This window comes from Amblyomma americanum, chromosome 9 (genome assembly GCF_052857255.1).
Source record: "Amblyomma americanum isolate KBUSLIRL-KWMA chromosome 9, ASM5285725v1, whole genome shotgun sequence".
NCBI lineage: Eukaryota > Metazoa > Arthropoda > Arachnida > Ixodida > Ixodidae > Amblyomma > Amblyomma americanum.
Window position 1 is genome coordinate 45,100,912 of NC_135505.1, and position 27,959 is coordinate 45,128,870.

The 27,959-nt window shown below is 43.9% G+C and overlaps 2 protein-coding genes across 2 annotated transcripts in view; both read right to left on the reverse strand.

The window, feature by feature from the left end:
* LOC144103324 (tenascin-X-like) overlaps positions 1–21,552 on the reverse strand; it is a 44,149-nt gene extending 22,597 nt beyond the window's left edge. The window contains exons 1-12 of the mRNA XM_077636076.1: positions 21,523–21,552; positions 20,816–21,137; positions 19,398–19,709; positions 18,565–18,888; positions 17,421–17,732; positions 15,199–15,525; positions 13,457–13,768; positions 10,518–10,841; positions 7,983–8,294; positions 6,878–7,201; positions 6,015–6,326; positions 1,677–2,000 (exon numbers count right to left, since the gene is read on the reverse strand). Of these exons, the coding sequence (XP_077492202.1) occupies positions 1,677–2,000; positions 6,015–6,326; positions 6,878–7,201; positions 7,983–8,294; positions 10,518–10,841; positions 13,457–13,768; positions 15,199–15,525; positions 17,421–17,732; positions 18,565–18,888; positions 19,398–19,709; positions 20,816–21,137; positions 21,523–21,552 (3,535 nt within the window). The remainder of the gene's footprint in view (positions 1–1,676; positions 2,001–6,014; positions 6,327–6,877; positions 7,202–7,982; positions 8,295–10,517; positions 10,842–13,456; positions 13,769–15,198; positions 15,526–17,420; positions 17,733–18,564; positions 18,889–19,397; positions 19,710–20,815; positions 21,138–21,522) is intronic.
* Positions 21,553–21,731: 179 nt separating this feature from the next.
* LOC144103325 (uncharacterized) lies at positions 21,732–27,268 on the reverse strand. Its single transcript, XM_077636077.1, has 3 exons — positions 27,247–27,268; positions 23,716–24,039; positions 21,732–22,051 (listed from the first exon to the last, which is right to left on the reverse strand). The coding sequence occupies exons 1-3, from the start codon at positions 27,266–27,268 to the stop codon at positions 21,732–21,734; spliced, it is 666 nt and encodes a 221-aa protein (XP_077492203.1).
* Positions 27,269–27,959: the final 691 nt, after the last annotated feature.

A 27,959-nucleotide genomic window follows, 5' to 3' on the forward strand; every position in this document is an offset into this window, starting at 1 on the left:
CGGCACCACCAGCGCTAAACCGGCGCTGACCGGCACCAACGCGAATGATATAGTAGAAAAGGCTAATAGCGTGTTGGGAAAACTTAACTCATGGTCTGAAAAAAATTCCCTACTAATAAACACACGGAAAACGAAGGCGATATTTTTTAGAGCTAAAAATGTCAAATGGGCTGTACATACAGATTTAGTATTGGGTGGTAATATAATAGAAATAACTAATGTTGTAAAAACACTTGGCGTTCACTTCAATGAATTTATGTTATGGGACTACCACATCGAGCAAATAGAGAGTAAGCTAGCTCGCGTTGTCGGCATACTCAGAAGGTTAAAGTGCATGATACCTACTAGGACAAAACTTGTTATTTACCATGCCCTCTTTGACTCTCATGTTAAATATTGTCATTTGGTTTGGGGTACAACGACGCAAACTAATATTCAAAAGGTTTTGACATTACAAAAAAATGCAGTCAGAGCAATTGCGGGTGCCACATACTTAGCACATACGAGTGCTCTATTTGCAAAATACCGCATTATGGATGCAAGGGTTATTCATCAGTACCGTGTAATTCAGCAGTACAAATCTCAGGTACATAGTGACAGCACATTTTTTTCTGACCTTGCGAATCTACGGGAAAATACCGCTGTTCACAACACAAGACACTACGAATATTGGTATGTACCTTGTCCACGCACAAATTACGGTTTTCAAACACTCAGGTATGTGTTGCCATCTTTCCTTAATAGAAATGCTTTCACTAATCAATTCATTCTTTCCGTTTCATATAACGCTGTCAGAAATATGTTCTTACAAAACAATGAATCATATCCAACTGTAAAATAAAAGTATCCATGTGCTGTGATTAAACTATCATTTGCGTGTGCGTAACAGTACCGAGACTATTCTGGTGATCTGTTATGAAGATATTGTACATATTTGTTATTTCATGCATTCTCTTGTTATTGTTTTACTGCTGCCTGTCATCGCCGTGCCAAGCCGCTACGGGAGATGGGAGCTTTGTCAAGCCGCGTGCGCGGCTTTTTTTCCTTTCTCCTCAGCCATTGTACATGACTGAAATAAATGCAAAATGAATGAATGAATGAATAATTTAGCCGTCGATGCTAACTTCGACTTTTTTTCTCTAATGATTTCTTTTAACGAAAGCAGAAGTATTAAATACATGGCAGAAGTTTCGTGAAGCGGGGTAGGTGGCAAAATGTGGGTCGACAGTAATGGTTTGTGAGTGGGCATCCTCGGAGGTAGAACGTAGGATGGCTGGTGGGTGATGCCCCTCGGGGGCAGCTGGTTTTCGCAAAGCGTGCTTAAAATCTGTTTCGCATTCCCACCGCTCTTTCGCGTCTTTCTACAGGGCGGATTCCTCATGGAGGGAACAGGGTTAGCGGCGCATCTAGCGGGCTGAGTTATATGAGTAGGCGTTTGGTGATTGGAGCTTCTGGAGGAAGAAACGTGCAGGAAGGGGGTGGGAGGGTGCATTTAAGGTTCCGGAGGATGAGAGCAGCCCTCTGGCTTAGAGGGTGCGTTAGAGAGGTCACTGTGGGTTGGCCTAGCTATAGGATGAACGGTTCACTTTCCGAGGCTACAGACAGACCAAGGTCGAGACAAACAGAAACCGCCATTTCGGCACTGGGCACTGACACTACTTAAGCGATATAATCACCTTGACCAGGTATGAAGATATTGTTGATGGTAGCTCCCAAAGATAAAAGCTCAGGTGGCCCCGCCGTGAAGGTGCGCACAGTAAAGGATGCTGTGGAGCAAGCGTCGAGGCTCGTGCAGGTGACCTTTGTCTGGGCGGGATGAATTATGGTTCCGCTGGCACACGACACCATCCTTTGTGGCTGAGTATGGCCGCTGCTGTTCTTGTTCTCATCGCTGACTTCAATCCTGTAGTAGTCGAAGCGTCCCTCAGGTCGCTGCCATTGTACGGTGAAGGAGCTGTCCGCAGCGTACACCAGTGTCAGGTTGACGACTTCAGGAAGCTCTGGACAGAGATTTGGTTGTCTTTTTTTGGGAAAAGGAGGTGTAAAATGAAAGTGGCGTGGTACTACGCGACAAAAGTGTTATCGAGCTGGTCGAGCAGGTACCAGTGCCAAAAAAAGCTTTTTTTCCTTTACTTTACTGGCTATCTGCAAGCAGTATGGTAGTTATTTTCTGAAAAGTGAGTTTTCGTAAGCCGAGACGATTCAAAGTTGCGGAGCATGAAGCCAAAATTCCTTCTTCGTTAATTCCGCCTCCTATTTACAACAAAAGATTGCACCATCTCTCGCTTAATTAAGCAACGTGAATTTTAAGAAGTGTGAAATAAAACTTGGCTTTAAAAAATGCGCAAACACAGGTACGCTTATATATGTTCGCAAACAACGCTGCCTAGAAACGGTGAACACAAAAAAGCAGAAAAGTTGAAAAATACTTTTTGATATAATTGCTGTAGATACACTGCCTCTATCTTTTGAGACTATTAAGTAATTAATAACTTCACAAATTTTAACAAAATGGGCATGTACATAAAGAAAGAAACTTTATTTTACGCCGGCCCTTCTTGCAGACAACAAATTTCTGAAGGTGACTTTGATGATGATAATGATTATGGTATTTTATTGCGCAAGGGCATCTATGGCCAATAAGCGCTATGGCACAAGGTATTTTTTACTTCTCAAGGTTGGGTCAAAAACCCATTTCGCGAGCATTTCATTCTAAATTAGACCGAGCACCGGTGTTTTTGAAAGTGATTTTGATGACCGTGCGTTAATTTCGTTAAACATCACTCTTCCATTTCCGATTAACGCACTACGCATTTTCTCCCTACCTTTGCAAAGTGCCTGCGGATCACACCTTCCTTTATGTTAGCGTAGAAGTTTCGCCCCTGTGTGTTTCATTTGATTACTGAGATATAAGCGCTGTAACCTAGGACAGCTGTACATGACTCGACTTGTGAACTTTAATTTTAGAAATTTATTTTTTAAATTTCGTCCTAACCGATGGTTGAATATCTCGCTAGAGCATGCTTTCGTGGCGGAAAATGAATAAGGCCAGATGTTTGCTCCTGAGCGCCCCTGACTCTCTAAAGATCATGAAGAGTCTCCACGGTCCTTTTTAGGATATTTAGAAGTATTAGAGTGTTTTAGTTTCACGTACGTAAAGGGTTCACGTACGCAAACGTCAGAGGTCTACGTAGCCTGCACGCAGGTGGTTTGAAACCCTTATAGTTACACGTACGCGAAACACGCCGCGCGTAGTGTTCCTGTATATGCTCCCGCAGGGAGCAGAGTTGCGCGACTGTTTTCCTCGCGCCGCTCTTGACGCCATTCGCCAAGCGGCCGTCACGTGATTCCGCAGACGACGCTTGTTCCATTTCGAAGTGGAAGAGCCGACTTTCCAGGCACAACGCCGGTTCCTCGCCAGCCCCAGTACCCTCTCGGCTGCCATCGTGATCGGACGCGTCCGGTGCGGTGTGTTCCCGCCTTTTCCGTGCGCTCCAGTTGTATATATTTTTATAGTGTGCAGTGACGGCAGCCTCCAACTATGACGAGGTGCAGTGCGCCAAACTGCAAGAACCGCACCGAAAGCGGCAGAGCTTTTTACGCAGTGCCGTCCGGACGGTCAGTCGTACGTCAGCGATTGCGCTGGCTTTTGCGTATGGGACGCGTGAAAGCAGCTCCGAAAGGAACTCGAATATGCGAGATATGAGAATAAACAGCACAACTTTACCGTATTTGCATGACTAATTTAGCCACATAACCTCCATTGTCTCATACCTCCCTCCGGCGTTGCAACCATCATTTGGCTATGTGCCTAGTCTGACAAAAATTACAGTTCAGTATAAATTATAAATTGTTCAGCAGGCACGCTCAAACTCCATGCGGCGACTCATGTTTGCCATCAACAAATTATCTTCATTTTTCCTGCAACGCTACAAGTTCCAAATGAAAATGTGAACAAAGATTCTGTTCCTAACCTGGCTGCACGTGACAGAGAATTTCTCATGTGCAGCCGCTGCCAGCCCGTCTGCTTATTCTGCTGCCACCACCAACATTTTGCAGAAATGGTTTGTTTTGTGAAATAAAGAATGTTTGACAAGCAAACTGTATATGAAATTTTGTTCTAGTCCCAGTTTACTACACAGAAGTGGGAGGCCAGTCTCTCAGCATGAGAACAAGCTTTGCCTAGACTTTTTAACTATTTTATTTGTTAAGAATACCCCTAAGGTTCCACTGACAAGGATGTTAACACTGGAGGAGAGGGGAACAAAAATAGCATGAAATACTTGAAAAAGCAAAATTGGATATTCAGATAATTATTTTTCCTTGAGTAAAAGCATAGAGCAGTCCAAAACAAAGATATTTCAGAATGCAGAGAAGGTACATATAATTCAAGTAGGTCAAGAGAAAACGCAATAGTGCTTAGGGAAAAACGAGCACTTAAATAACAGCACCAGAAAGAAATATCACTTTTCGAGATCTTTGGAAGCTCGTATACCACAATTCAGCTGCAGTGACTTAAGGCAGGCTTCTCTAACTTTTGGATATTAAAGAAGTACGCACGTGATGTGTCTGGCTTGAAAAGATGACCATGGCATAGGAAAAATGCAATGGAGGGCTCGAAGTCAGAGCTACAAATGATACGTATAATTTGTGAAAGATAAGCGCGCGAGTTTGCGATATCTGTGCCTTTGGTGGGTTAGATTAACTTGCGTGCAAAATGGATAGCTTTTGACTGCGCGCATTCACATCGTATGCAGCGTGGTTTCACAAGCTTCGTACCACATCGGCGGTCGCAACCCTATAGAATAATGTATTTCAATGTGGTTCTGCAGGGAGATGCATTACCGCACTTCTCTTCATCGCACAACTCACGCAGGATTTTCATTTCCAAGCATTTCTGCGCCATTATTGTCCGTACTGCGAGCTATCGCTGCCATTCCGCGATCTTTCTGTCATGCTGTATGATATTTTCGGCAAATCAGATTTTTTTCCGATGTTTTTTTCAACGAAGTATGATGGGCTTAGTATCGATACCTGAGCACTGAGACAGTAAAATGAAAAAAGGATGCCCGCAATTGAGCGCCGTTTGTAAGCATTTAAAAAAAAGCGAACTGCTCTACAACGCCAGCCCCGTCATAATCCCAGCGCCTGTGCGCTCGAGGAGCTGCTTTCCCGCACAGCTTGGAACAAAATGGCGACCCTTCGCGCAACTCTGCTCCCTGCGGGAGCATATACAGGAACACTAGCCGCGCGTTACTCCTATCGCCATCTACTAAGAAACACACACTGGTTGTAGCCAAAATCATCCAAGACAAGTCTTTAAGCCAAGCCATTCATAGCGAGACTGTTGCTATAACGACGACCAACGCTACTTCGTCAGGCTTAACAGCTGAAAAATCGCCCTTCTGTCTGAAAAACAAAAATCTTTTTGTCGCTTGAAACCTTATGCGAGGGTAAGAATGGGCAAATCGAAGGCGAATACAACAGTTTAGAACACGATATCGCCTCGAGGGATTAGCGACGAAGCTGTTATAGCTGTGAAGCGGCGGGCAGGGCGCCGCCATCTTTGTCAACGCTACGTACACAAGCAGCGCAAAGACCGCAACGTAAAAATCCGAATCACACTTACGTACGTGAAACTCGCGCATACCCTTTTCGTTCTTCGCATGCGCACTGGTCACCCGTAAGAGGTCTACGTAGGTGAAGCCTCTACGTACGTGAAACTAAAACTCTCTATTGTCTTCCAGAAACTATTTTCTGTTGCCCCCAAGTTTCAAGTAAAAGCTGATATTTAATGAATGGGCTTCTCAGTGGTGAAATCCATCAAAATTACGAAGCAATCCACACCAGCTACGAAGTGATTATCGGGATGACTCATGAAGCCACTTCCTTAAATGTATTATCGCAAAATATTATCTGAGTTTTTTTCGTCAGTGAGGTAAAACATGGCCACAGACGATTTTTTAAACGCCTGACTATTAGAAGAGTTCGAAAATGATGGAGAGCTGGCTCACCAAACAAAGGAGTTCGGAATAACGCTGCCTCTGGGCGGCTTCTAAGGATGACGCTGCCGCAGAGTGTGGTGGCAGTGACCAGGACGCAGTACCTTTTGTCCGCTGTGCTTTCGAATTCCAGCGACGTTGATGATGTCTCGTGTTCGATGCATCCGCTTAGAGTTTCTTGTGCGTCGCATGAAGTGAACAACTCACAAACGTTCACTGTGTATTCTACAGTGCTGCCGGATATCTTCTGCGGTGATTGCCACTGAAGACTTGTTAGCGATGGTGTTAATCCGAACATGCCGACACTCCTGGGAGGGTCAGGATCTGTAGAAAAGGTCATTTGTTGGCATAATAATGCATGCAATACAAGAAGAGTTGTGAGATCGGGCTGATGTGTGATCGATTTGAGCCGCCCGTGTGGTGCTGTTCTGGCTTTGCCACTGAGGCCAGATTTGGTCGAACGTGACAGCACTCCTAGCTTTCAGTCGATCGTATTTTGACCCTTGTACATAGCACATGTAGCGAAAAAGTCATTAGCCCTTTTAATACCCATATGACACCTAAGTTAGTTTAAGGAAAAGCAGATTTGGTTTAAGGACGCTTTTTGAGCGCTCGTATTCAAATACGTGGGCGACACATTTATTTGTCGCGTGAAATTTCTATAACTAAGTGATATTAAAAATATCTGATACTGTACCCGCTTCTGTGTTCACGAGAGGTGAATGGTATGGGAAAATGCGACCTGATGTAGGCATTTTAGCTAGCGCTGCCGAGTCTGACGCCATTTTCTTCTACTCTCTTCTGTCTCATGTGCTGTTTATGTCAGCTCTGCACATGACAAAAGCTAAATAACCGCAACATGTCCATGCAAGTACCTTTGCCAGGAATGAATACGTTGTGCAGAGTAACACCCAAAGAGAAAAGTTCGGGCGGTCCTCGGCTGTAGGTGCGCACTGTCAAGCTTGCCTCGCTGCAAGCTTCCAGCAGGTTACAGGTTACTCTAGTATGATTAGGGTGCACAATCGTGCCACTTGCACACGATCCTACTTGTTTCGGCTTTCGCAGGCTGCTTCCACCATCGGTTTCTGAGGCCAGTTCAATCATGTAGTAGTCGAAGAGGGCCTTGGGCCGCTGCCAGGTCGCAGTAAAGGAGTGGTCTCCAGCGCTTTCAAGTCTCAGATTGGTGACGTCGGGGAGCACTGCGACAGCAAAAGTCCAATGACTGTAGACAATCGCGCAGTCCCGTTTTTTCAACTGGTGCTGTTTTTTTTTATCACAGCCGCTGCCCGAATATAGCAAGGCGCAGGTGATTATCAAATTTCTATTGGAATATATGCAAGAACTGCAGCGGTCCATCTCTTCATATCGCGAAGAAACCAAAAAGAACAAATAAGTGATACCAAATGCTAGGAACTCAATCGTGACATATTTCGTGGATAAGAAGCAGTAGACGGTTGCATCCCAAAGGTTCACTTCGAAAAGGTGCCTTTTTAGCAAGAACATAGCAGTGTGCATTTTAGAATATCGTGCACCATAAAATGGTGTTACAGCACTGTTCAGTATTAAATTACCTTGCTGCGGCACATACAGACAGATGGGCCAAAAAACGCAAACAACTGTAATTTTGTGTTTTTTGTCCGCCTTCGTATTCCCGCTGCTGCTAGATATATCAAGAATGACAGCTGCCCTAAAACTCTGCTCCGTAAGTGATTGTTCATTCTGCGTCTCCTTTAAAAGCAAGAGTAGACATGCTTCTCTCGAATATAGAGCAAGTCATGGAATTCATTATAAAGCAATTTACAACCGGGATTTTTATGGATACTATCAAACACTTTCTACTTTAACCACACCCGGCTTTTTCTGGATACTATCAAACACTTTCTACTTTAAACACAAAGTCTGCCTGCGCTATTTGGAAAGCTTGATTATCGCAAGCGGACAAATTATATTCTCTCCCCGTAACGTGCACAGCTTACCCACCGAACATTGGTGTCTTGAATTCTGCTGCCTCTGGGCGGCTTCTGAGGAGGTCTGCCCCACACCTTGTGGTCGCCCACAGCAAAACACAGTAATTCGTGTCCACGCTGGTCTCGATTTCCAGCCAAGTTGCAAACGTTTCATGCTCGATGCATTCGGTCAGGTTTTTTTGTGCACTACAAGATGCGAAGTCTTTGCACATCATCACCGTATAGAAAACGACGCTGGCAGGAAGTTTCTGCGGTGACTCCCACTGTAGACGAGTTATTGAGGGTGCTAGGGCTACCATGGTGATGCTCTTCGGTGGTTCAGGTTCTGCAATAATGCACAAGATATTAGCCAAAACTTTTCTTCCCTATGAATCTAACCTCGTCTCTCTAGGCACGCAGAGAAGACTGTACCTTCTCTTGTGCGCCTAGAGCTATTGCCTGAAGCATTAGCAAAACAGAGAACGTCCAGACAACCCAACAAATTTTCTCACACTTTGTAGCGACAACTAATAACTCTACTATTCGCGTCAGACGTACCTCTCGTACTACCTGACCGAGGCCTCCTTTCCTGCACAAATGTGATGAAATAATCGGTCCTATATGTGCTTATATAGCTCAGTACAGAAACAAGTTGTGAATTTGCAGAAGTTAAGGGATTGTTATCTATTGAAACAATGTAGCTCATTGTCACATACGCGGTTCAGTTTTACATGACGAAGCAAATTTAAAGTTGTCAGCAGCACTGTACACCTAGCCTGTGACACATGTCTTGTATAGCATTGGGTTTTACAAGCCGCTTTTGTTATCAAATAGGCCAATTGCATGCGCAGCGCGGGACAGGCAGTGGTACCACGCCGTGCGGTTGCCTACATTTTCTGAAAATACCCAAGAATATGTCATACCGGGCGTCAGTGTTCATCGCAACTACACGTAATCGTTGGCAATCGCAGGTTGTTAAGCCCTCCCACCACAACAGCTTGCGGGCGCAGGTCAGCGAGGGATCGAAACACACCGCTACAGCTTTAGTATTTCACGCGGCATTAATTGCTCAGTAAGGTTACCGAGAAGTTACGTTTTTTTTTTTGCTGTCAAGCGTTCTTTGTGACAGTAAAGACGGGCTCATGGTTTGACGCCGCAGAAAGGATGGCAGTGCGCATACAAATCCAGCTGGAAAGAGTGTAGTAGTTAAGATTCACTTTAGCACAGGCTGTTCGTGAGAAATCAGTTTATTTTCGATCAAGCACTGCGATAATTGAAGCAGACATTGAGGTAAGTATCCTACCTCTTGAGCTTCATTCCTAAAATGCATATAAATTGCACTGACAGGGATTAAGACAGGGAATTTAACTTTGCTTTCGTGCTGCACTTTTCAGAATGGCTTGGAACACCAGATATATTAGCGTGCAGACGTTTTTACCCTGCACTGCGTGATTGTTCGCTGGTTTGTAAACTCATTGTGTGGGATGCGAGAAATCGAAGAGGTCGTCCTTTAGATGCAGGAAATTGCCCGTTCTGGTTCATTGCATGTGCTGACGGATGGTACTGACAGCTATGACAAATTTTGCTTTGGAAAAATAAATGTACATTGCTTGTTTTGAACGCAAAGTTTTTCACTTCATACCTAGTCTCACGTTTGCGACCAAGAACGTGGAAAATGACCGTTTCAAACACAAAAAATAACGCGTCTGGATATTGCTGGGAAATGGCTCAAAATTAGAAAAACTATTGGTAGTTTCGCGGATAAAGAATGGCAACAACGTAAAGAGAAGGTAAAAAGCATCCTGCATATTTTGTTTGAAAAACGTCAGTCAGTTTTTCCACCGTTCACAGTATATGCCACACTGCCATGCTTTGTAGCCCGCACTTGTTGCTATCTTGCCCACACTTTTTGGCAGACACATGCCCAGCAACCGCCATCAAAAATAATCAGGGGTGAATTTCGGGCAAAATAGCGCGCATTAAAACGCAGCCCAACGAGAAAAAATAGGACCCTCGTTAGTAATCTCGTTTTTGCTTCGGGTAAGCTAACCCACAACGCACCTTAGCTCCATAGACTGTACAACTCAGTCCAAAACTTTTGACGGGCAGGGATGTCGTGATCCGTGGAATGTTCGAACACATCAGTGTTTTTTTCTGCACAACGTTAGATGAGTTCAGCGACGAGCTCGCTGGCGCTCTGCACACTCTAACGTCCCCTGCACAAGACATGTATGTGTTGGAAGCGTGCCATAGATTATGGGCGGGGTGCTGTGAACAAAGAGAACCTAGCTTGCTTAGCTGTATTGTGTCTCTGAGATTTAACCGCTCATCGAATACGAAAGAATGTGGAGAAAGCGCAACGAGTACTATTCATTTTGTACCATATTTATGATATGTTAATCTATTCTTCTCAAAACTGAAGACAGAAAAAAAGCTTCCTTGAAACTAAATTATGCCCTTTCTCCCGACCCACTTAATAAATCAAACCCCAGAACTGCTTTCGAAAGGGTCCGGATAGCCGCATTACTGCTTCCTGCTATTGAATGAAGTGGGTTGGGATACCACGAACCTTGACCAGCTATGAAGATGTCGCTGAGTGTTACTCCTTGTGAGGTAATTTCAGGTGGTCCCTTGATGTAGGCGTGCACGGTGAAGCTCACGACCGAGCAGGAATCGAAGTAGCTGCATACAACTCGGTTCTGGTCGGGGTGGAGAATGGTGCCTCTAGCGCACGATCCGACGTATGGCGTTCCGATGCTTTCATTGACGCCATTGCTGCCGCCTTTTGCCTCTATCCTGTAGTAGTCGAAGTGGTCGGCGGGGCGCTCCCAGGCCACAGTGAAGGAGTTGTCCGCCGCAGATATTAGAGTTAAGTTGGACACATCCGTTATCTCTGCGAAAGAAATTTGAGGTTGAACTGCGTGGCAAGAGATAGTCATTGCTCTTGTTAGACTATTGCTTTATTACCACTCTCTTCATCTACGCAGCTACAGAAGCTCCATTAAGAGATCGGCTACAGAAATGAGAAATGAAATCAATGGTGCACTGTGCTCCACTTTTAAGCTGTAAAATAAGCCACACGTGTAAACTACTCGGTTAAAATCTTCAATAAAGTTAACCTTCACAGCGTGCGGCCTAAAGTTTCTTGGAAAGTTCGAAATTTATATTCTATGGCTGTTGAATATTATAATCCTGGAAGTACTTTCTGTCGTCTCGTATGAGTTTATTCTCGTATTGAGAGCAGTAGCATGCTGCGTGTGTTGTTTCGGGTTGCATTTCCAACTTGTAACAATATAAACTATAAAACTTCTCTGCGAGATGAGAGCTCTGTGTTCGTTCAGGGTTTGAACTGCGTGAACCATAAGAATTATAAGCCATTTCCTTCAGGAGAGGTTTTCAGTTTAAGGGAATTCACTTTCTAACACCAACAGCAATATGGTAAGAAGTGAAGCAAGAGAGACTGAACACGTGAAGTGTTTTATGAGGGCTATAAAGAGAAAGTGACAGAAAGCAAAGGAGAGGAAGGAAGCGAGAATATGGAAAGGCTCGCTAGGAGAGGAAGCGGTCAACGAGCCGGCACGACAACGCGATGCAAAAGAATCGAAGAGACAATATCTTCCTTTCACTGCAAAATGCTTTCGTCCTTCGCTAGATTATGTCTCAGACCAGGGACATAACATTTCTTTTTTAAGTACGCGTGGTGTGAGCTGCTCTCAGATTCACTCCTTATATGCTGACTCTACTGCGTACAAAACACATATGCGTTCAACTTACACAAGATTGATCAGGAGGTTACTATAGTTTTTTTACGGAAAAGGCAACATACTCTGACGCAAGAGAGGGAGAATCTAGGCTGAATAGAACAAGTTGACAAGCATTAGATAGATACATAATGCAAAATCGGACGTAAAAGCGAAAGTTCTCCGAACCTTTGAGTGTGTTCTCTATATCTACTGTGCAAGCGGCTTGTTTGCATTCATTATCTTGAAAGGTCCATCATATCTAAGCCTAAAACACTAATGCGCTCTCTTAGCGCGCCCACTCAGCGTAACTCAAGTTTTTTGATCTTCCTTTTAAAATCTTGGAAATATAAAGATATTGTATATCCTATTATTATAAATGTGTGCTACGCCCTGCATGCTGACCCAGAAATTATAAACCAGTTTCTGACGACACCTACAGTGTCGTTCACAGCTGCATTTCACTTGAGTGCTAAAGTCTTTTAGCCTTTATTTGCCTCTTCCTCTAAGATACGAGCGAAAATCGCTGTAGAGTAACAATCAAGGCGGAAAGCTGGGCTAGTTGGTGTTTCATCATGAATTAAAAGACTAGCGCATATAACAGAGACACAGACAAAGAAGTAGACAGGACGAGCGCTAAACATCAACTGTGTTGTTTACTGAACATAAAGGAACATATAAGCAATTCGGTGGTGCATGCGCACACTGGGTTAACAATACATAGACAATCTAATCAAGGTGTGGCAAACTGTTCTTTAGGTACATTTTTTCTTTTTTGGTCAAGGTAAGTGAACTAGTGCTTACACAGTTATCACCTTCTCTGTCAATGTGATAGGCCTCACAAATCTCGCGACCTAACTTTGTGCCTCCCCTACCAAGCACACACGTGGCACCAAACGCCGGCACGCACCCGCACCGCTTACAATGATTGGCCAAATGACCGCCCCCCGCCAATGAATCTACCAGCGTGCTGTGCTCTCGTAGCCGCTCGTTCAGGCACCGTCCAGACTGCCCCACGTAGCATCTACCGCAGGAGAGGGGTATGCGGTATACGATGCCAGTAGTGCAAGGCACAAACTTGCATACGTGTTTTGTGGTGCAGACCGGTTTCCTTTCTTCGTTGACCGCTTTGCACATGCGCACCAGCTTTTCGGGGGCAGTGAACATCACGTCCACACCGCACCTCTCTCCTACTTTCTTCAGCCGGTGCGATAGCTGGTGCACGTACGGAATAGCGGTACGCCTCAGCCTCCTGCAGCTAGTTTCCGCTGCCACGCCAGGGCGGCCACCTGCCCTGATTTCTTTCAGGAGGCACTGCGCTACAGCCGTCACGGTATCCATAGGAAAACCGGCGTTCTGCAACCGGTGCACTTGCGTCTGCAAACTGATCTCAATTTTATGCTGGCAAGACTTCTCGAGAGCACCACGCAGGCAATTTTTTGCAATGCCCCGTTTTACCAATTTCGAATGAGCCGAATTGTACGCTAAAATTTCCTTTTTTGTGCGTGGCTGGTACGACCAGCATCACGCAACAACCTTGGTGCGTGATGTGCGAGAGAATGCAGCCATGCTCAGGTAGCAAAAAATTAGAGCCGGTAATTCATATTTATGTCCCCAGATTAGAAAAATATTAAAAAGACATGCGTATTTAAGAAAGGAAGGCTACGCCGTGCAATATGTAGTTTTTTTTGAAATACAAGAACGAAATATTACATGGCAGGAGCCAGAGGGTAAGAAAAAATATGCTATTAGAAAATAAATCTCTCACCGAAAACTGGCGTCCTGAATTCCTCTGTCACTGGACGGCTCCGGAGGACATCTCCACGAGATAGGGCACTAGTGCTGACCAAAGCACAGTATAAGGTGTCAGGCATGCTCTCAATTTCGAGCGATGTGCGCGAGGTTTCTCGTTCGGTGCATCCGGTCATAGGTTCTACTCCGTCACATCTGCTGAATACGTCACAAACCTTCACCGTGTATGATAGAATATTTTTGGGGACCTTAGTAGGCGGGTCCCACTGCAGACGGGTCAAAGAGGACGATATGCCGACTACGCTGATGCTCCTTGGTGGATCTGGGTCTGAAACGTTAAGATTTTATGTTTAATTTCGTGTCGTTAATTTTTGCAGTATTTTTAAGAAATGCATTCCACGCTGTATATAGACTGGATGAAACGTTGTCCATTTGGGGCGTCCACAGCTTTCCGGTAGGGATTTATTTTATTTACGATAGCACGTCGTAAACGCAACTTTTCATGAAGTGTCAGAGATCAAATATTATTTCGGTCTTTATTGCTTTAAAGCATCTTATTTGTTCCTGAATGATTGCCTGCAGAAAATGGAATAAGTACGACAGTACCCTCAACAGTTACCAGATAATTTTTTCTGCTGTTGCCAAAAAAACCTAAACATGTGTATTTTTATGAGGAATTCAAAAATATTTCAAATATTCGTTCTAAACTGCGGTATGTGCAGAACAGAATAATGTCGCATTTAATTTTTTTTTAAAGGCAGATCCGAGTATTTATTTTTTGGCTTGAAAATGGGAAAGGCACGCTCCACGGAAACACTTCTGGCATACGCTGGTGGAGGGCAGCGTTACTCAGTCAAACGGGCCAGTCAAATGTAGGCGGATATACTGTTCCTTCCCGATATACCGAATATGCTGTTCATGTGAAGGATCCAGTGACGGGGAAAACCCGTTGGATTCAAGCCGCATTTTCTTTGCATCTCTCAGCTTTAGCTAAGAGTTAGCTCGAGCAAGCATTATGAGCCCAGCAGAGAAAAAAAAGTTTAACCGCGCAGCAACAAATTAACCAATGAAATGCATGACGGTACCTACTAACAGCCTCAAATAAGAAATATAGGCAGATATGCAGTCTTCGCGGCAGCATACTTTTCGGCTGCGTGCTTGCAGGATAAATCACAAACGCTGTAAATGCGAGGCATGAATGCATGGCATTAAAACACAGCGAGTGCCCCACCACGCACTATATGCACACGTGTTGGGCTTGCTCTTGCTCTTCATCTCTTTTGCTTCGGCATAAACAAGAACAGGAAAATGCATTTAGTTCTTCATTTACCCACGGTATTTGAAGTTATAATTACATGCTTCTTCTTTTAAGGAGCGATGGCTTTTTTCAAATTTAATATTATACGATGTTTTCAGATATATTAGGTTTAGGGCCTTGTCGCCTATATTTACCAGATTGCGCGAATTTCGAATCCGCAAGTAATTCTTACCAGACACACCTTCTGAACGTAACACATCTTGTTCAAGATTGAGATCGCAGATATCGTTTAGAAAAGGGAAACAATATGCTGCCGGACACTCTTCCAAAAAGTAAACTACGTAACGAAATTGGATTAATCTTAGTGCCAGGTGTCATTTATTCGAACCATTTTTTCCGTTGTCGCAGAAAGTGATGTCTGAACCGTACCACATTTGTGTAGCTCTCTTTTTACCTAACATGTTTTACTGATAGCCCTTCCGTATACTTGAGGGAAATACCTTCGGCGGTGATGAGGATGCCTTCTAGTATATTTCCTGAAGATGCAAGTTCCGGTGGTCCTCTGCGGTAGGTTTGCAGCCTGAAGCTGACGTTAGTACAGGTCTCGAGGAAGTTGCATGTGACTTCCGTCTGATCAGAGTGAACGATGGAGCCTGCGGCGCACGAGCTCCCACGGCGCCATTCGGTACCACCAGGGCTCCGCTCGTTGTAATTGGAGAGGACTTCAACTCTGTAGTAGTCGAAGAGAACATCGGGGCGCTCCCAGCGTACAGTAAATGACCTGTCCCCTGTAGCCACGAGGGTTAAGTTGGTCACATCCGGCAGCTCTGTGGGAACAAATACAGAAATTTTGAAATTAGGAAATTGATGGTTGTGCATCTTTATGGCGCAAAGGCTCATGGGGCCAAAGAGCACCAAGGCGCATGATGGTTTTCTCTTCTCAAGATGTTCTCACATGACCATTTACAAATACTTTCACCCTAAATAAGCCGAGCACCAGGTCAGGGGAAAGCTTGTGTTTATTGTAGAAACCGTGCGTACGCCGAGACACTGGTGATACAACCCCGGACCTCCTAAAATTCGGATACTAGATTACGACCTACTGGCTGTATGGGTAACCAGAAAAGAGGTAATTGATGCTATGAGCTGACATTATTATGGACGGTGCCGCTGTTATTTTCTCTCGTCAGTGAAAGGTAAGTCTGTGAAGCGAGCGAGTTTCGCAACATTGGCTTAAGACCTACGCTAGCGTAAATCTTTACTACAGTCGCTTCCTCTGATATATACCTGCCTTCGCGACACATCCGCAATGAACAAAAAATGCTGCTCTCTATTGCGTGACCCAAATGTGTTTCTTTTAAATTTTTCTCGTATAGTTATTAGATAATAATATTTGTACTCAAATGGTAGTCGTTGTAGTGCCGAATACATTTCTTTAATCTGTGAACGTGGATAAGAAACGACTGATTAAAATTTCTATAGCGATGTGCCTTCTGTGTGGTATTTTCTCTGCTATTTGAAGGACGGCCGCGAGAAACGAAGTACTACGATATAACTGCGCTTTTCTGCAACCGTATTGTAGCGTTATTTGTCGTGATTTCCGCGATAAAACCATGCGCGCATACCATGCAATGTTGAGCGGCCGCCACTCGCTTCGACAGATTGCACAATAGTAGCAAAACATGAAACGGAGACAATCTTGATGTACGTCATCCCACCACTTTCTTTAGCATTTTTAGTAGCTGATTGCGATGAATGCCCAAGAGCTTCCCTCATTATACTCTTGGTGGAGTGGCCATCGCTTTCCTGATTCGGCGGGGCGTGCGTTACGTGTTCGGGGTGAATGCATTGATAAACATTCAGGAGGTGAGCCGCTCACTTCGACACCATCAGCTTGCACTCTTCTTCTCGTTCAAAAAAGTCACAGAGGGCTAGGATGTACTTACAAGAGCGCAGTCGTGATTATTTTTATATTTAGAGTCATCGCTTTTCATGCCGAAAAAAGGTCGCCGCCACATATTCAAATAACGACCCGACCCGCATTTGGCTGTGAAGTAAACATTGCAATCTTTTCATGCTTTCATTTCTGTCCACTAATTACACAAAATCTATAAAAAATACCTTCAATAGCACCACTAGTTCGCAAAAAATATTTTCTTAGTTTTACGTTCATACAGCGTACCACCTTATTGTAATCCAGGCTCACGTGAGCGGGTGCACTCGGTGCTTCACACCCTCTGGGGAAACAATTGCATTGCCGTCATCCAAAGCTGCTATAAAATCTCTATATAAAAGAGATAGACAGCGGACGACAAGTTTGCGAAATATTGTCTGGCATCTAGGTTACTTTACTGTGTATACATTATGTAATGATGCACTGCAGAGTTGGCCAATATATTACTGAAAGTGGACTTGCGCCGCTTTTCTCCGCCTAGGCAACAATCCCTATATGATCCAGGCTCTTGATCTTGTTGTAGAATAGAAGAATCTCGGCAAGTCTTTTCCAGAGGCCATATGTTACAAAGTGTAACAATTTATGGCAGCAACGTATGAAACCTAGCTCACACTTAAGTGGTCAGTGGAAATCTGTTAATGTTTTGTGAACCTGTGGCAGTTTGCATCATCAGCATATACCTTCAGATCCATGGCAATTTGCGCTGAGCTACTAGAGGCGCCCTTACTTATCAGTATGCAGGAGTGCAGCATATCTGCAAAATCTTACCAAACAACGCTGTCCTGAAATCAGCTGTCATTGCAACGCTCGAAATGTCGTCCAAGCCACAACGGACCCTAGCGTTCACTTGAACGCAGTACGATGTGTCTCCCGTACTCTCAAATTCCACCCAGGTGTCCGACGTCTCATACTCCATGCATCCACTACCGGTTTGCTGGGCGTCGCACGAAAAGTATCCGGTGCATACCTTGGCCGTGAAAGCAACGAGATTACCGGGTACATTCCCTGGTGCTTGCCACTGGATTTTGGACAAAGAAGGCGACTTGCTGATCATAGTCAGACCTCTTGGTGGGGGTGGGTCTGCGTCGAAAAATAAAAAAAATGATTACATTATTCTGTAACCTACCATGTTTAAATTATAATCTCATTTCTATTTGCAAAATAAATGAACAGCTGGAACCCACAACTGTGAAAACGTCTATTCTGTTTTCCTGTGCTCAGTGCCTTCAAAAAGTTACCCGTGGTTCAACACGCAGAGAAGAATGGTTCCAAGGAGAGCCTCGACGTCATATCATTTCCAATATATTTTCAATATTTCTTCATGTTCTCTTGAGTGGAACAGTGTGGTATTATTGTACCACTTTTTATATCGGCTACTGCGCTTCGGGAAAATATTGGGTCAGCTCTCTTTACACTGATAATTGACGTGCAACATCGGGAATTGCTCGAAACCAACTCTGTCCTTCCTCTAAATCAAGGGACGAAAATTACAATTTTTTTTGCGGAACAAATAACACCTTGACAGAAATCAAAACTAGCCAAAAATACGGTTTTCATAACCAGCATGCATTCTCGCGAGTGAACTGCGGTGTCATAGTGAAACTGAAAAAAAAAAACTTTTGAGTGACGTCTAAACCCTCATTTATATACAAATTGTGATCTCGTATCGTTTTCGTTCCTGACGCCACCATTTTAATTGGAGGCGTAGAAAAAATGTTTTACATTTTAATTGGTTTTACTAAGGAACGAAATGTGTTTTCGATGGCGAAAAGCATCAGCTTATAATAAAAATGCTTTAGAAGTTTCTAAGAAAAATATTGAAATAAGGGCCAGAAATTATACTTGAAAACAGTTCTAATAAACGACTTCATTTAGAAATAAACGTGCAGATGATATGTGGCTCATGGATCACCTTCTCCAGGGACGAATATACCTTGGAGAGAAACCCCCAACGATGTAAGCGCAGGTGGTCCACTCCTAAATGTTCGCACTATGAGGGTCGCCTTAGCGCACGCTTCAAGGAGGGTGCAGGTGACGACCGTTTGGTTAGGATGAATAATGACGCCGCTGGCACATGAGCCCAAACGTTGGGGTTCACTGGGGCCGATTCCCTGGTCCTTGTCATTCAAAACTTCAATTGTGTAGTAGTCGAAGCGTGCTTCAGGTCGATCCCAACTGGCAGTGAAGGAGTTTGCCGCAGTGGACACCAGGCGAAGATTTACGACGTCAGGAAGAACTGCAGCAAGATCGTGCTGATTACGTTAGACAGTCTGAAATGTGCTCTTTTACAGCAAATATAGTGACATGGGGGACATAAATATGTGCACTGCTAATATGAAGCTTTAGGAGCTTGAATTTAACGATGCGAATGGCTCGATAAATAATAAGCAATGTTGCCAGAAAGTAGATATGGAGTTTTTTTTTTTACACACTGAAGGTTCACGATATAAGGAAGTTATGGTTAAAATCAAGTCTGTGTCAGCTTTGAGGAGCATGCTGTGAATATGTAGGAAGATAATATATTATGTTATAAGGAAACCACAAGATTTAAGGCTTCCAGCTTGAAGGGGCGTCTTGGAAATGAACACACATTCCACAGCTCATGAATACTCATATGCAGTGGCCCAGGTTTAGAATGTTCTTTAAGGATCAAAATTTTTAAATAGCAAATATAGCAAATGGAAATATTCGAGCAACATACGAGTGAAGAATAATTATCTCTCCTTTGAAAATCTTAAGCCTTACCGAATGAGGGGGTCCTGAACTCTTCCACGGCTGGTCTGCTCGAGAGGACGTTGAAGCCGCACTGAACGCTTACTGAAGCCAGAACACAGTACGGGGTGTCTGCGGTGCTTGCGAATTCTAGCCAGTTCGCCGATGTTTGGTGCTCAGTGCAGCCGGCGACACTTGCCTGTGTGTTGCATGACGTGAACTCCTCGCATACCTTCACGGCATAAGATTGGATGCCGCCAGAAAATTTTGTCGGCGGCGTCCACTGGAGGCGAGTCAGGGAAGGTGATGTCGCGATTATGGTGATGCTGCCGGGGGGTTCAGGATCTAAACAATGGGAGTGGAAAAATTACGCTACAAGAACAAAAGAGATGCTCGACAAAAAGTGGGTTCATCAGTTTGTTCGCGCCCTGACCCACTGAATGATAATCAATTCCACGTGGCTACTTGCCGCACAGACAGAAGAATTTGCATTGAAAGTTTAAGGGAAAATTTGGGTTACAGACACGCAGGCCGCTACACCTCGAGCCTTTCACGTGGCCCACTTATGGTTATAGCAAATATTAGATTGAAGTCATCATGCATACATGCTATTGCAGGTGTGTGGTATGTTAAATAAAATGTCAAACTGAGTCCTCCTCCTCCATAATTTGGCGCTAAGAGTAAACATTGCGCAACTTGCATGTTATCTTAGAAATTTCTTCCTACCTCCACAAGTTCGCAAATTCGCAGGGACAGTTATCTGCCATAACCCATTGAAAAATAATTTTGGCTAACGATGCTGCTAAAAATCAACATGAGCACTGAATGGACAATTTCCTTGGTTGAAGAACTCCGAGCTTTAATCAGTCCTTACTAGCTGCCTTTAGCCTCTCTGATAGAGCGGATGAGCAAGGTATTTTTGCATTTGCTTTTGTGTTCGACATTGTATTGCCAGATGAGCGATATCAATGGGGCAGAGAACATAAGTGTTCTTGGTTAGAGAGGGCTGGGCGATGTGGTTTCCGAACACACAAAACAAAAGGAACAAAGTTCGACGGGGAGCCCCTGTCCTCTAGCGAACGGTTTGTCAAGGAGACATATTTCTTTGCTATGTCGTTTTCAAGAGGACTGAGGCCTTCACTTAACCTTTACCGTGCGGTTTTTGTTTAGTGGCTCTGTTTCCAGTTTTTTGGTGCTCTTTTGTGTTGTAGTCCCTGCTTTCAGAATGCATGCGTTGATATTATGTATTCGATCCCTATGTGGTCTGTAACCTATTCAGAGTTTATATAATATGACATTCGTAGATTGGAAATGATCACCTTGCTTCATCAAAACTAATTTTAAAAACTCTATATTGTGGAAACAGTTCACAGCAGGTACAATAACTGAAGCAGGCAAAGGAATCGATTTCTCTAAGAACACTTTGCATGCGGCAGTCGACAATAAATTACCTTGACCGGGTATGAAGATGTCGTGAAGGGTGACTCCCAATGATGTAAGTTCAGGCGGTCCACTTGCATAGGTGCGCACTGTGAAGCTTGCCTTCGTGCACGGCTGGAGGGGACTGCACGTAACTTGTGTTTGATCGGGATGAATAATTGTTCCTGTTGCACAGGAGCCGTTCTGATGTGGCTCACTTAGACCGCTTCTATCACCGCTGTCATCGCTGACTTGAATCCTGTAGTAATCGAAGCTTACTTCGGGTTTCTTCCACGTAGCAGTAAAGGAATTCTCGGCAGTGGAAACCAGGCGTAGATGTGCGACGTCAGGTAGCTATAAAGAGAAATTTAGAGATAATTTCAGGTACAAAGGTCCTTTTATTTCGGTAGAAATGCGAGATAAAATTATTAGCCCTTTTGGATGCCAGATATTGAGAAGGAGAAAAAGCAGTATTTTTCGTCACTTTACGCAGGCAGTGCACTACATATGTTTTTAATAAAAGAATGAACTACGAAATTCTTCAGTGAAACTAGAAAAAGTATGCTTTTAGGAGATAAAGATTCGGAAAGAGTTCAGACTCCGGTGTAATAAGATCTATAAACTTGTAAAGACAAGAAAATGAACTTACAAGCCCAGTGCTATTTTTACTAAGTGCTCAACCAACCCAGAGTAATTCAAAAATATTTAGCACAAAACTCATTTTAGCCTGACGGCGCACAGGTGGCCTGACACAATTTGTTGCAAACATTGTACTCAGGTGCCCATCTCAATGTAAGAACTAAGCCTTCTCAAGCTTCTCAATTAACAAGGATCTTGTATTCAGGCAAAAGTGGTCCCATCATTTAAATCTATTTATGTCTGATTTTTATTTGTATAGTGGACTCCTAAAGCAGGACCATGCTGTTGTCTCGACCAGCGGTGCAAAGTTTACTCACCAAACAAAGGCGTCCTGAATTCTGACGTCCCTGCGGGGCTCCTGAGGACGCCTGCCGCGCATTTAGTTGTGGCTACGACCAGAACGCAATACGGTGTGCCCATTGTGCTCTTGAAATCCAGCCATGTCACAGGAGTTTCGCGTTCAATGCAGCCGCTCAGACTTTCCTGTAGGTCACACGATGTGAAGTTCTCGCATAGTTTCACTGTGTATTCTCCGATACTGCCGGACGTTTCCTCCGGCGGTTCCCACTGCAGGCGCGTCAATGAAGGAGCGATTCCAAAATAGGTGATGTTGCGTGGCGGGTGTGGGGCTAGGAAAAGAGGTAATAAATCTCTGACCGTCAGTTGTTCTCTAGAAAAAAGACTTGATCTTTGAAGATGCTTAAATACCTGAAATCGTTTACCCTAATCACCTAGTCATAGAGAGATTGCTTTGCAATCTTTTTATGTACACCGCCCGGTTTTTGATGAAGTAATTTGAAGAATGGCATGGTGCTAGGCAAACCGTCCTCTTGAACTACCTCTTGCCATGCATGCGCCCTTGCCTAATCTACTCGTTGACGTTGGCATTACAAAAAATGCAAGCAATGGCTAATGAAGCATCAACTTTTCAGTCGTCGTAAAGAAAACGTCAATTCTAGAAATTCGTAAAAATTCTCATGCACTACAGGAAGCAAGCCAAGACCAATGTTAAAATTTGGAGCAGTTACTAATCTTTGTTTTTGTTTTGACAGGAAGTCCTTCAAAAGTTGGCGATTTATCTACTTATCAATCTTTCTAAATCAAAGGAATGCGTTCCTTTTTGGATTCGACAATTTCATTCATTAGTAGCTTCAAGCTGGTGTTATCGCCGCTATAGGCGAGCGATATCGATGCAGAAGGCTGCCTTTCCAGCGGGGAATACTACTCCAAGTGCGATCAGTTTGAGAGCAATTTTTTCAGGTGTATAAGTTTGCCACTCTGTTAAAGGAAATGAAAGCGTAACAAGGTTGTTTTCACCCGTCTGCATTCGAGAGAAGTCGTAAACCTGACAGCCGCGTCGTTAGCGCTGAATATTTCAAGTGGAAATTTCCAAAAACTGCAAATATGACTTTGAAGGTGTAGCCAGCCAGCACCTGCTCCTCTGGATGACTGCGATGTGTCTTCTCGGGACTCTCCATACGTCGTATGCTTGGCACAACTATTCGGTTTGCCACACCGCGGTACGCACCAATTTTCTTTCAAGCGTAGAACGAGGCCATTTTAAGTCCATATAAATATTCAGACTGCACCTCGCTTGTGAAGTTCCCGACAGGGAGGTGTGCTCGGCCATACCTTCTGAACCAACCTTAACTCAATTGGAATTTTGCACAACGGTAGCAAAATACTTCCCTGCCTAGTCGGCTCCGCTCGACACCTCCACCAGCCAGACTTAAGCAGCCGATCATACCCGGCGTGCCTTGGCATCGCTGTCCAACATGTCGAGCATGAAAATTAAAGCGTCCAAGCTGGAACCTTGTTTTCTTCCTTCCTCAAAGCCCAAATATTAAAAGCCGTATATATGTTTCGCTAGTTTACCACCTAGAAAGCAGTGCGCAATAAAGTGGGCGCCTCTTTGAAGCTAAAGCACTCGTGACTGCTGACACAAAGTCATACGGTCTCTCCGCATATGGCAGCTAGAGGTAGCGACAAAGTTGTATAAATCGGTAGCGCCAGCGTTTTAATATAATGAAGGCACTGTGGCACTCAGTATGCTCCTTGTTCCTTGGCGTTAAAGAAACCTCTCGTTAATTGAACGGCACGAAGTGAAATCGACAGCATCTGATTTCGTCTGCTCATAACGTTGAACGTCTGATTGCACATATGTGTTATAGTGTCAAGAAGAGATTGTAATATACATTTTCTTGCCACGTCCATGCGCTTTAACATATTTACATGAGAGCGGTCTTTCGTGCAATTAAAATTTTATCACTGTACGATAAGTATAAATATTTACCTTGACCAGGCATAATAATGCCGCTCAGTGAAGATCCCTGTGATATAAGTTCTGGTGGCCCTTTGCTATAGGTGCGCAGGGTAAAGCTCGCCCTTGTGCAAGCTTGTTGGCTATTGCATGTGATGCGCGTCTTATCAGGGCCGATGATGGTTCCTTTGGCACACGAGCCCTCGAGGTGTGTTTGAATTTTGCCGCCATTCTCATCGCTGCTCTTAGTCACCTCAACCATGTAGTAGTCGAAGAGGCCCTCCGCAGGCTCCCAGGTCACTGTGAATGAGCTGCCGTCTGTCGATTCTAAGGTGAGGTTTGTCACATCTGCGAGCACTGCAGAAATATTAATGCGAAAGAATTAGTAGTCCTATAGCGAAAAAAGCCGGCAGCGTGTGTGCGTGTCTGTGGTTCAGACGGTACAGAAAATCCCAGCGATGACAAGAAAAGGTGATCTAATCAAGGAAACGTATGACGCACACTGCAAGCCGAACAGCACTTCAGGCAATCTTATAGATGTTGTTTGTCTATATATGCTCTACGCTGGCCGACCTTCAAGTGGTGCCGGATTTCTCGACTTTCGTACCAATATCTTGGCGCAATCATTTATCGTGAAGCTTTCCCGTGGGGTCGCAAGATTTCTTGTTGCATATAGCTTACACGTGGTAAACAAATTGGAGGCTAGCTGGAGACAGGGATTTGAATTGTAGAGATATGCACTTTCAAGATTATGCCTTCCAAAACATTAGTATGTAAATTATGATGAAACCGTTCGTCGTACAGCGTTCCGAGTGGTGCTATAAGCGCATTCTTGTGAGGCGCTTTCCTGCTAGAGGGGCCGAACGTTACCTGTCTGGTGCGCAACCAATACACAAACACATATACTCGGAGAAAAAACTTTAATGCATATATACATTTTATGCCTAAGAAACTCAGCCAGAAGCAGTAATGGTTTCGCATTTACACAAGTAAGCAGTGTTAATTGTCTGTCAATTTTTTCATGCCTTTTATAACAGACAAACTCTTACATGCGGCACAGTAATGCCATAATTGCACTAAATATTTTATGTGGCAGCATTTGGCAGCATTTTGCGGTGGGGCAGCGCACTGAGGAGAGCGTGATTTTTTCACCTTGCATTTCACAGGCGAAACGCTCGACCACTGACGAAGTGTCTGCTGTACAGCTGCATCAAGATACAGCGACGTCGTGCTGGCGCCGGTGAATTGACCGGTTTTGTGGAACCACGTTACACGCTTACTTTGCCTGGCTTAAAAGCACGCCACGACCGTTGCTGGAAGCATTTGGCAGCGGGCAGCGCATGGAGCACAACGTGCTTTCTTTACCTTCACAGGTCTGAACTCTTATTACTTCAGCTAATTTTTGACGTACTGCCTCTGCTGTCTCTGCTGCCCCTGCTGCCTTACTGTCATTTTTTCTGCCTGGTTGTCAATTTTTGTACGCCTGTGTTTGAATCGCAACCTGCCCCAGTGGGAACCGATATAGCTGACCTAAGACGCGAATTCCGGAAGGAGTTAAGGGAACTAAAAGAATCATTGGAATTCATAAACAAACAGTATGAAGACATGAAGGAGGAATGTGCTAGATTCAAGGAAGAGAATGCAGCTTTAAATGTGTCGAATGGTCTTTTGGCTCAGGAGGTGGAGAAATTAACGGCTCAAGTCCATGATCATTCTCTCAGGATAACAGCTCAGGATCAGTACTCGAGAAACAAACACGTTGAAGTAGAGGGAATTTCGGTTGAAGAAGACGAGAACCTTGTGAACGTGCTTGGAAAGTTAGGTGAAGCTCTGAGCGAGCCCATAAATTGGCAGTACATTGAGGTTTGCTATCGCCTTCCTGTGCGGAACAGCAGGTCGGATGGGACAGATGGGTCGGATCAGAGCATTGTTGTGGTGTTTAACCGGTGGTCGAAACAGGACGCAGTTGTTGAAAAAGCACAAAAGACGAGGCTCACTACAACTGACCTAAGATTTGAAACTGAGCAAACCGTGTTTGTGAATGAGCAACCGGCCCCTCAACTAAAGAAGCTACTTTGGAATGACTGTGGCGGAGAAAAAGGAAATGAAATCGCGCTATGCATGGGCGAGGGGAGGCAAAATATTTGCTCGAAAGACTGAAAATTCCCGCATGCTACGCGTAACATGTGAAGCCGACTTCGAAAAGATTATGTAGCTCTTTTCTATCTATCGGCGCGGTCATTCTCGTTCCTTTTACTCCGATCATTATACCAGGTGACGTTGTCTGCCCAGGCGGTTGTGCCTATATCTCATTCTCGCATTGCAATACGCAATCGGCTAGGAACAAGCATGACGAACTGATGATGTTTCTGGCTGAGTTCGGCTTCAAATTTGGCGTCATCATGGTCACAGAAACGTGGCACGAATCTGTAGGGGAAGTACTTTGCATGCCTGGTTTTCGAACGTTTTTTTTAAACATATCACATTGCCGTTGTGCGGGTGTTTCGCAACTTATATCCGTGCGCATGCCATGCAGCTTACTCACCGAATTATCGATAGTAACGCCAGATTATGGAGCCTTATCCTTACAGTATCAGAAATCTGTGTTTGTTCTACTGTACCGGCCGCCGGATGGTAAACTGGGCGCATCTCTTGCTTTTCTAGAGAGCGTGCTGAGTTTTGTGTCATTAAATAGCCTGCACATTACAATTGGGAGTGACTGCTACATTAACCTATTGCAAAACTCAAATCAGTCACGAGAACTGCAGGTAATGTTGGAATAATTTGGTTGCAAAAACGTTATATATGAGCCAAAACGCATCAGCGACTCTTATGAAAGCCTCCTGGATTTATTCGTAACTAACAGCATCGAATACACGGTACAATCGGGTGTTGTCTCAGCAGCCGTGAGTGTCCACTTACCTACTTGTATGTTTTGTAAACCACGCGAAATTATGAAAAAAATTGTAAATCATTCTGACCCATTCAATGTTCAAGAGATAAATCCGAGAACATTAAATTACTTTAAGGAATAGATCCAAAAAATAAATTGAAACCCTGTCTATTAATGTATAGACGATCAGAAAGCCTACAACACTCTCATTTGTATCCTTACTGAAGCCTACAGAACTCATTTTAGGTTCAAAATGATAAAGCAGTCCAGGAAGATATGTAAGCCCTGGCTTACAGATGAATGTCTCAATATGATAAGAAAAAAATATGCGTTGTATTCCATATTTCTGCAAACAAAAAACCGTGCAGACTTTCTGGCTTACAAAAAAAAAACCCAGAAACTTGGTGACAAAGTTTTAAAGGAATGCTAAAAATAGCTATCTTGAAAACCTCTTGGGGAAACCGGGCGCTTGTGGTAATTAAATCTGGCGCAAAACGAGCGAACTTATACAAAGGGGAAGCCGCCAAAATGAAGAACTTGAAATACTAATTAATAATGAAGCATTTAAAGGACAAAATTTGGCGAACAAGTTTAATGAATGTTTCATAAATCTGGTTGACAGTGTCCACGATGAAACTGCCACGAGCTTCCTGGACACGCAGATTACAAACGGTGCTTTTTTTGAGCCGGCATCTCCGGAGGAAGTATCCTTAGTATTTTTATCACTAAAAATAGTAAAGCTCGTGATATAGATGGACTTCAAGTTGGACGTTTTAAGTTTGTACTCAATCTCCTGGTACCAGTTTTCACCCATCTGTTTAATACTTGTTTGTCTACGGGTGTTTTTACAGACAAAATGAAGCTGGCAAAGGATTCGGTGTTGTATAAGCCAGGAGACGGAACAGATTTATGCAATCACCGACCAGTAGCAATATTTGTTATTTCAAAAGGTCTAGAAAAAGTTATTTTTAGTAGAGTGACAACGTTTTGTAATAGTTTTTCTGTTATAACGTCTCAGCAGTACGGTTTTCGAAAGCAGGTGTGAACCATACTGGCTCTCTAGACGCAAAAAGAGTACATACATGATAGATTTGAAGAATGTTAACCCTTGGCATATTGGTAGACTTTTCGAATGCCTTCTACAGGATTAATCATATTACTTTTTTTTGCAAATTGGCACATTATAAATTTCATGGAATGCCTCTAGCATTACTGAAGTCATATCTAGAACAAAAAAAAAACATTGCGTCGCGATTACAGGGTAATACTAGTCTTTGCTTCCTGTGAAGGCAGGGGTTCCGATGGACAGTATACTGGAACCGATCTTATTCAATCTTTATATTATTGATTTAAAAAAGCATTAGTGATCAAGCATATTTTGTTA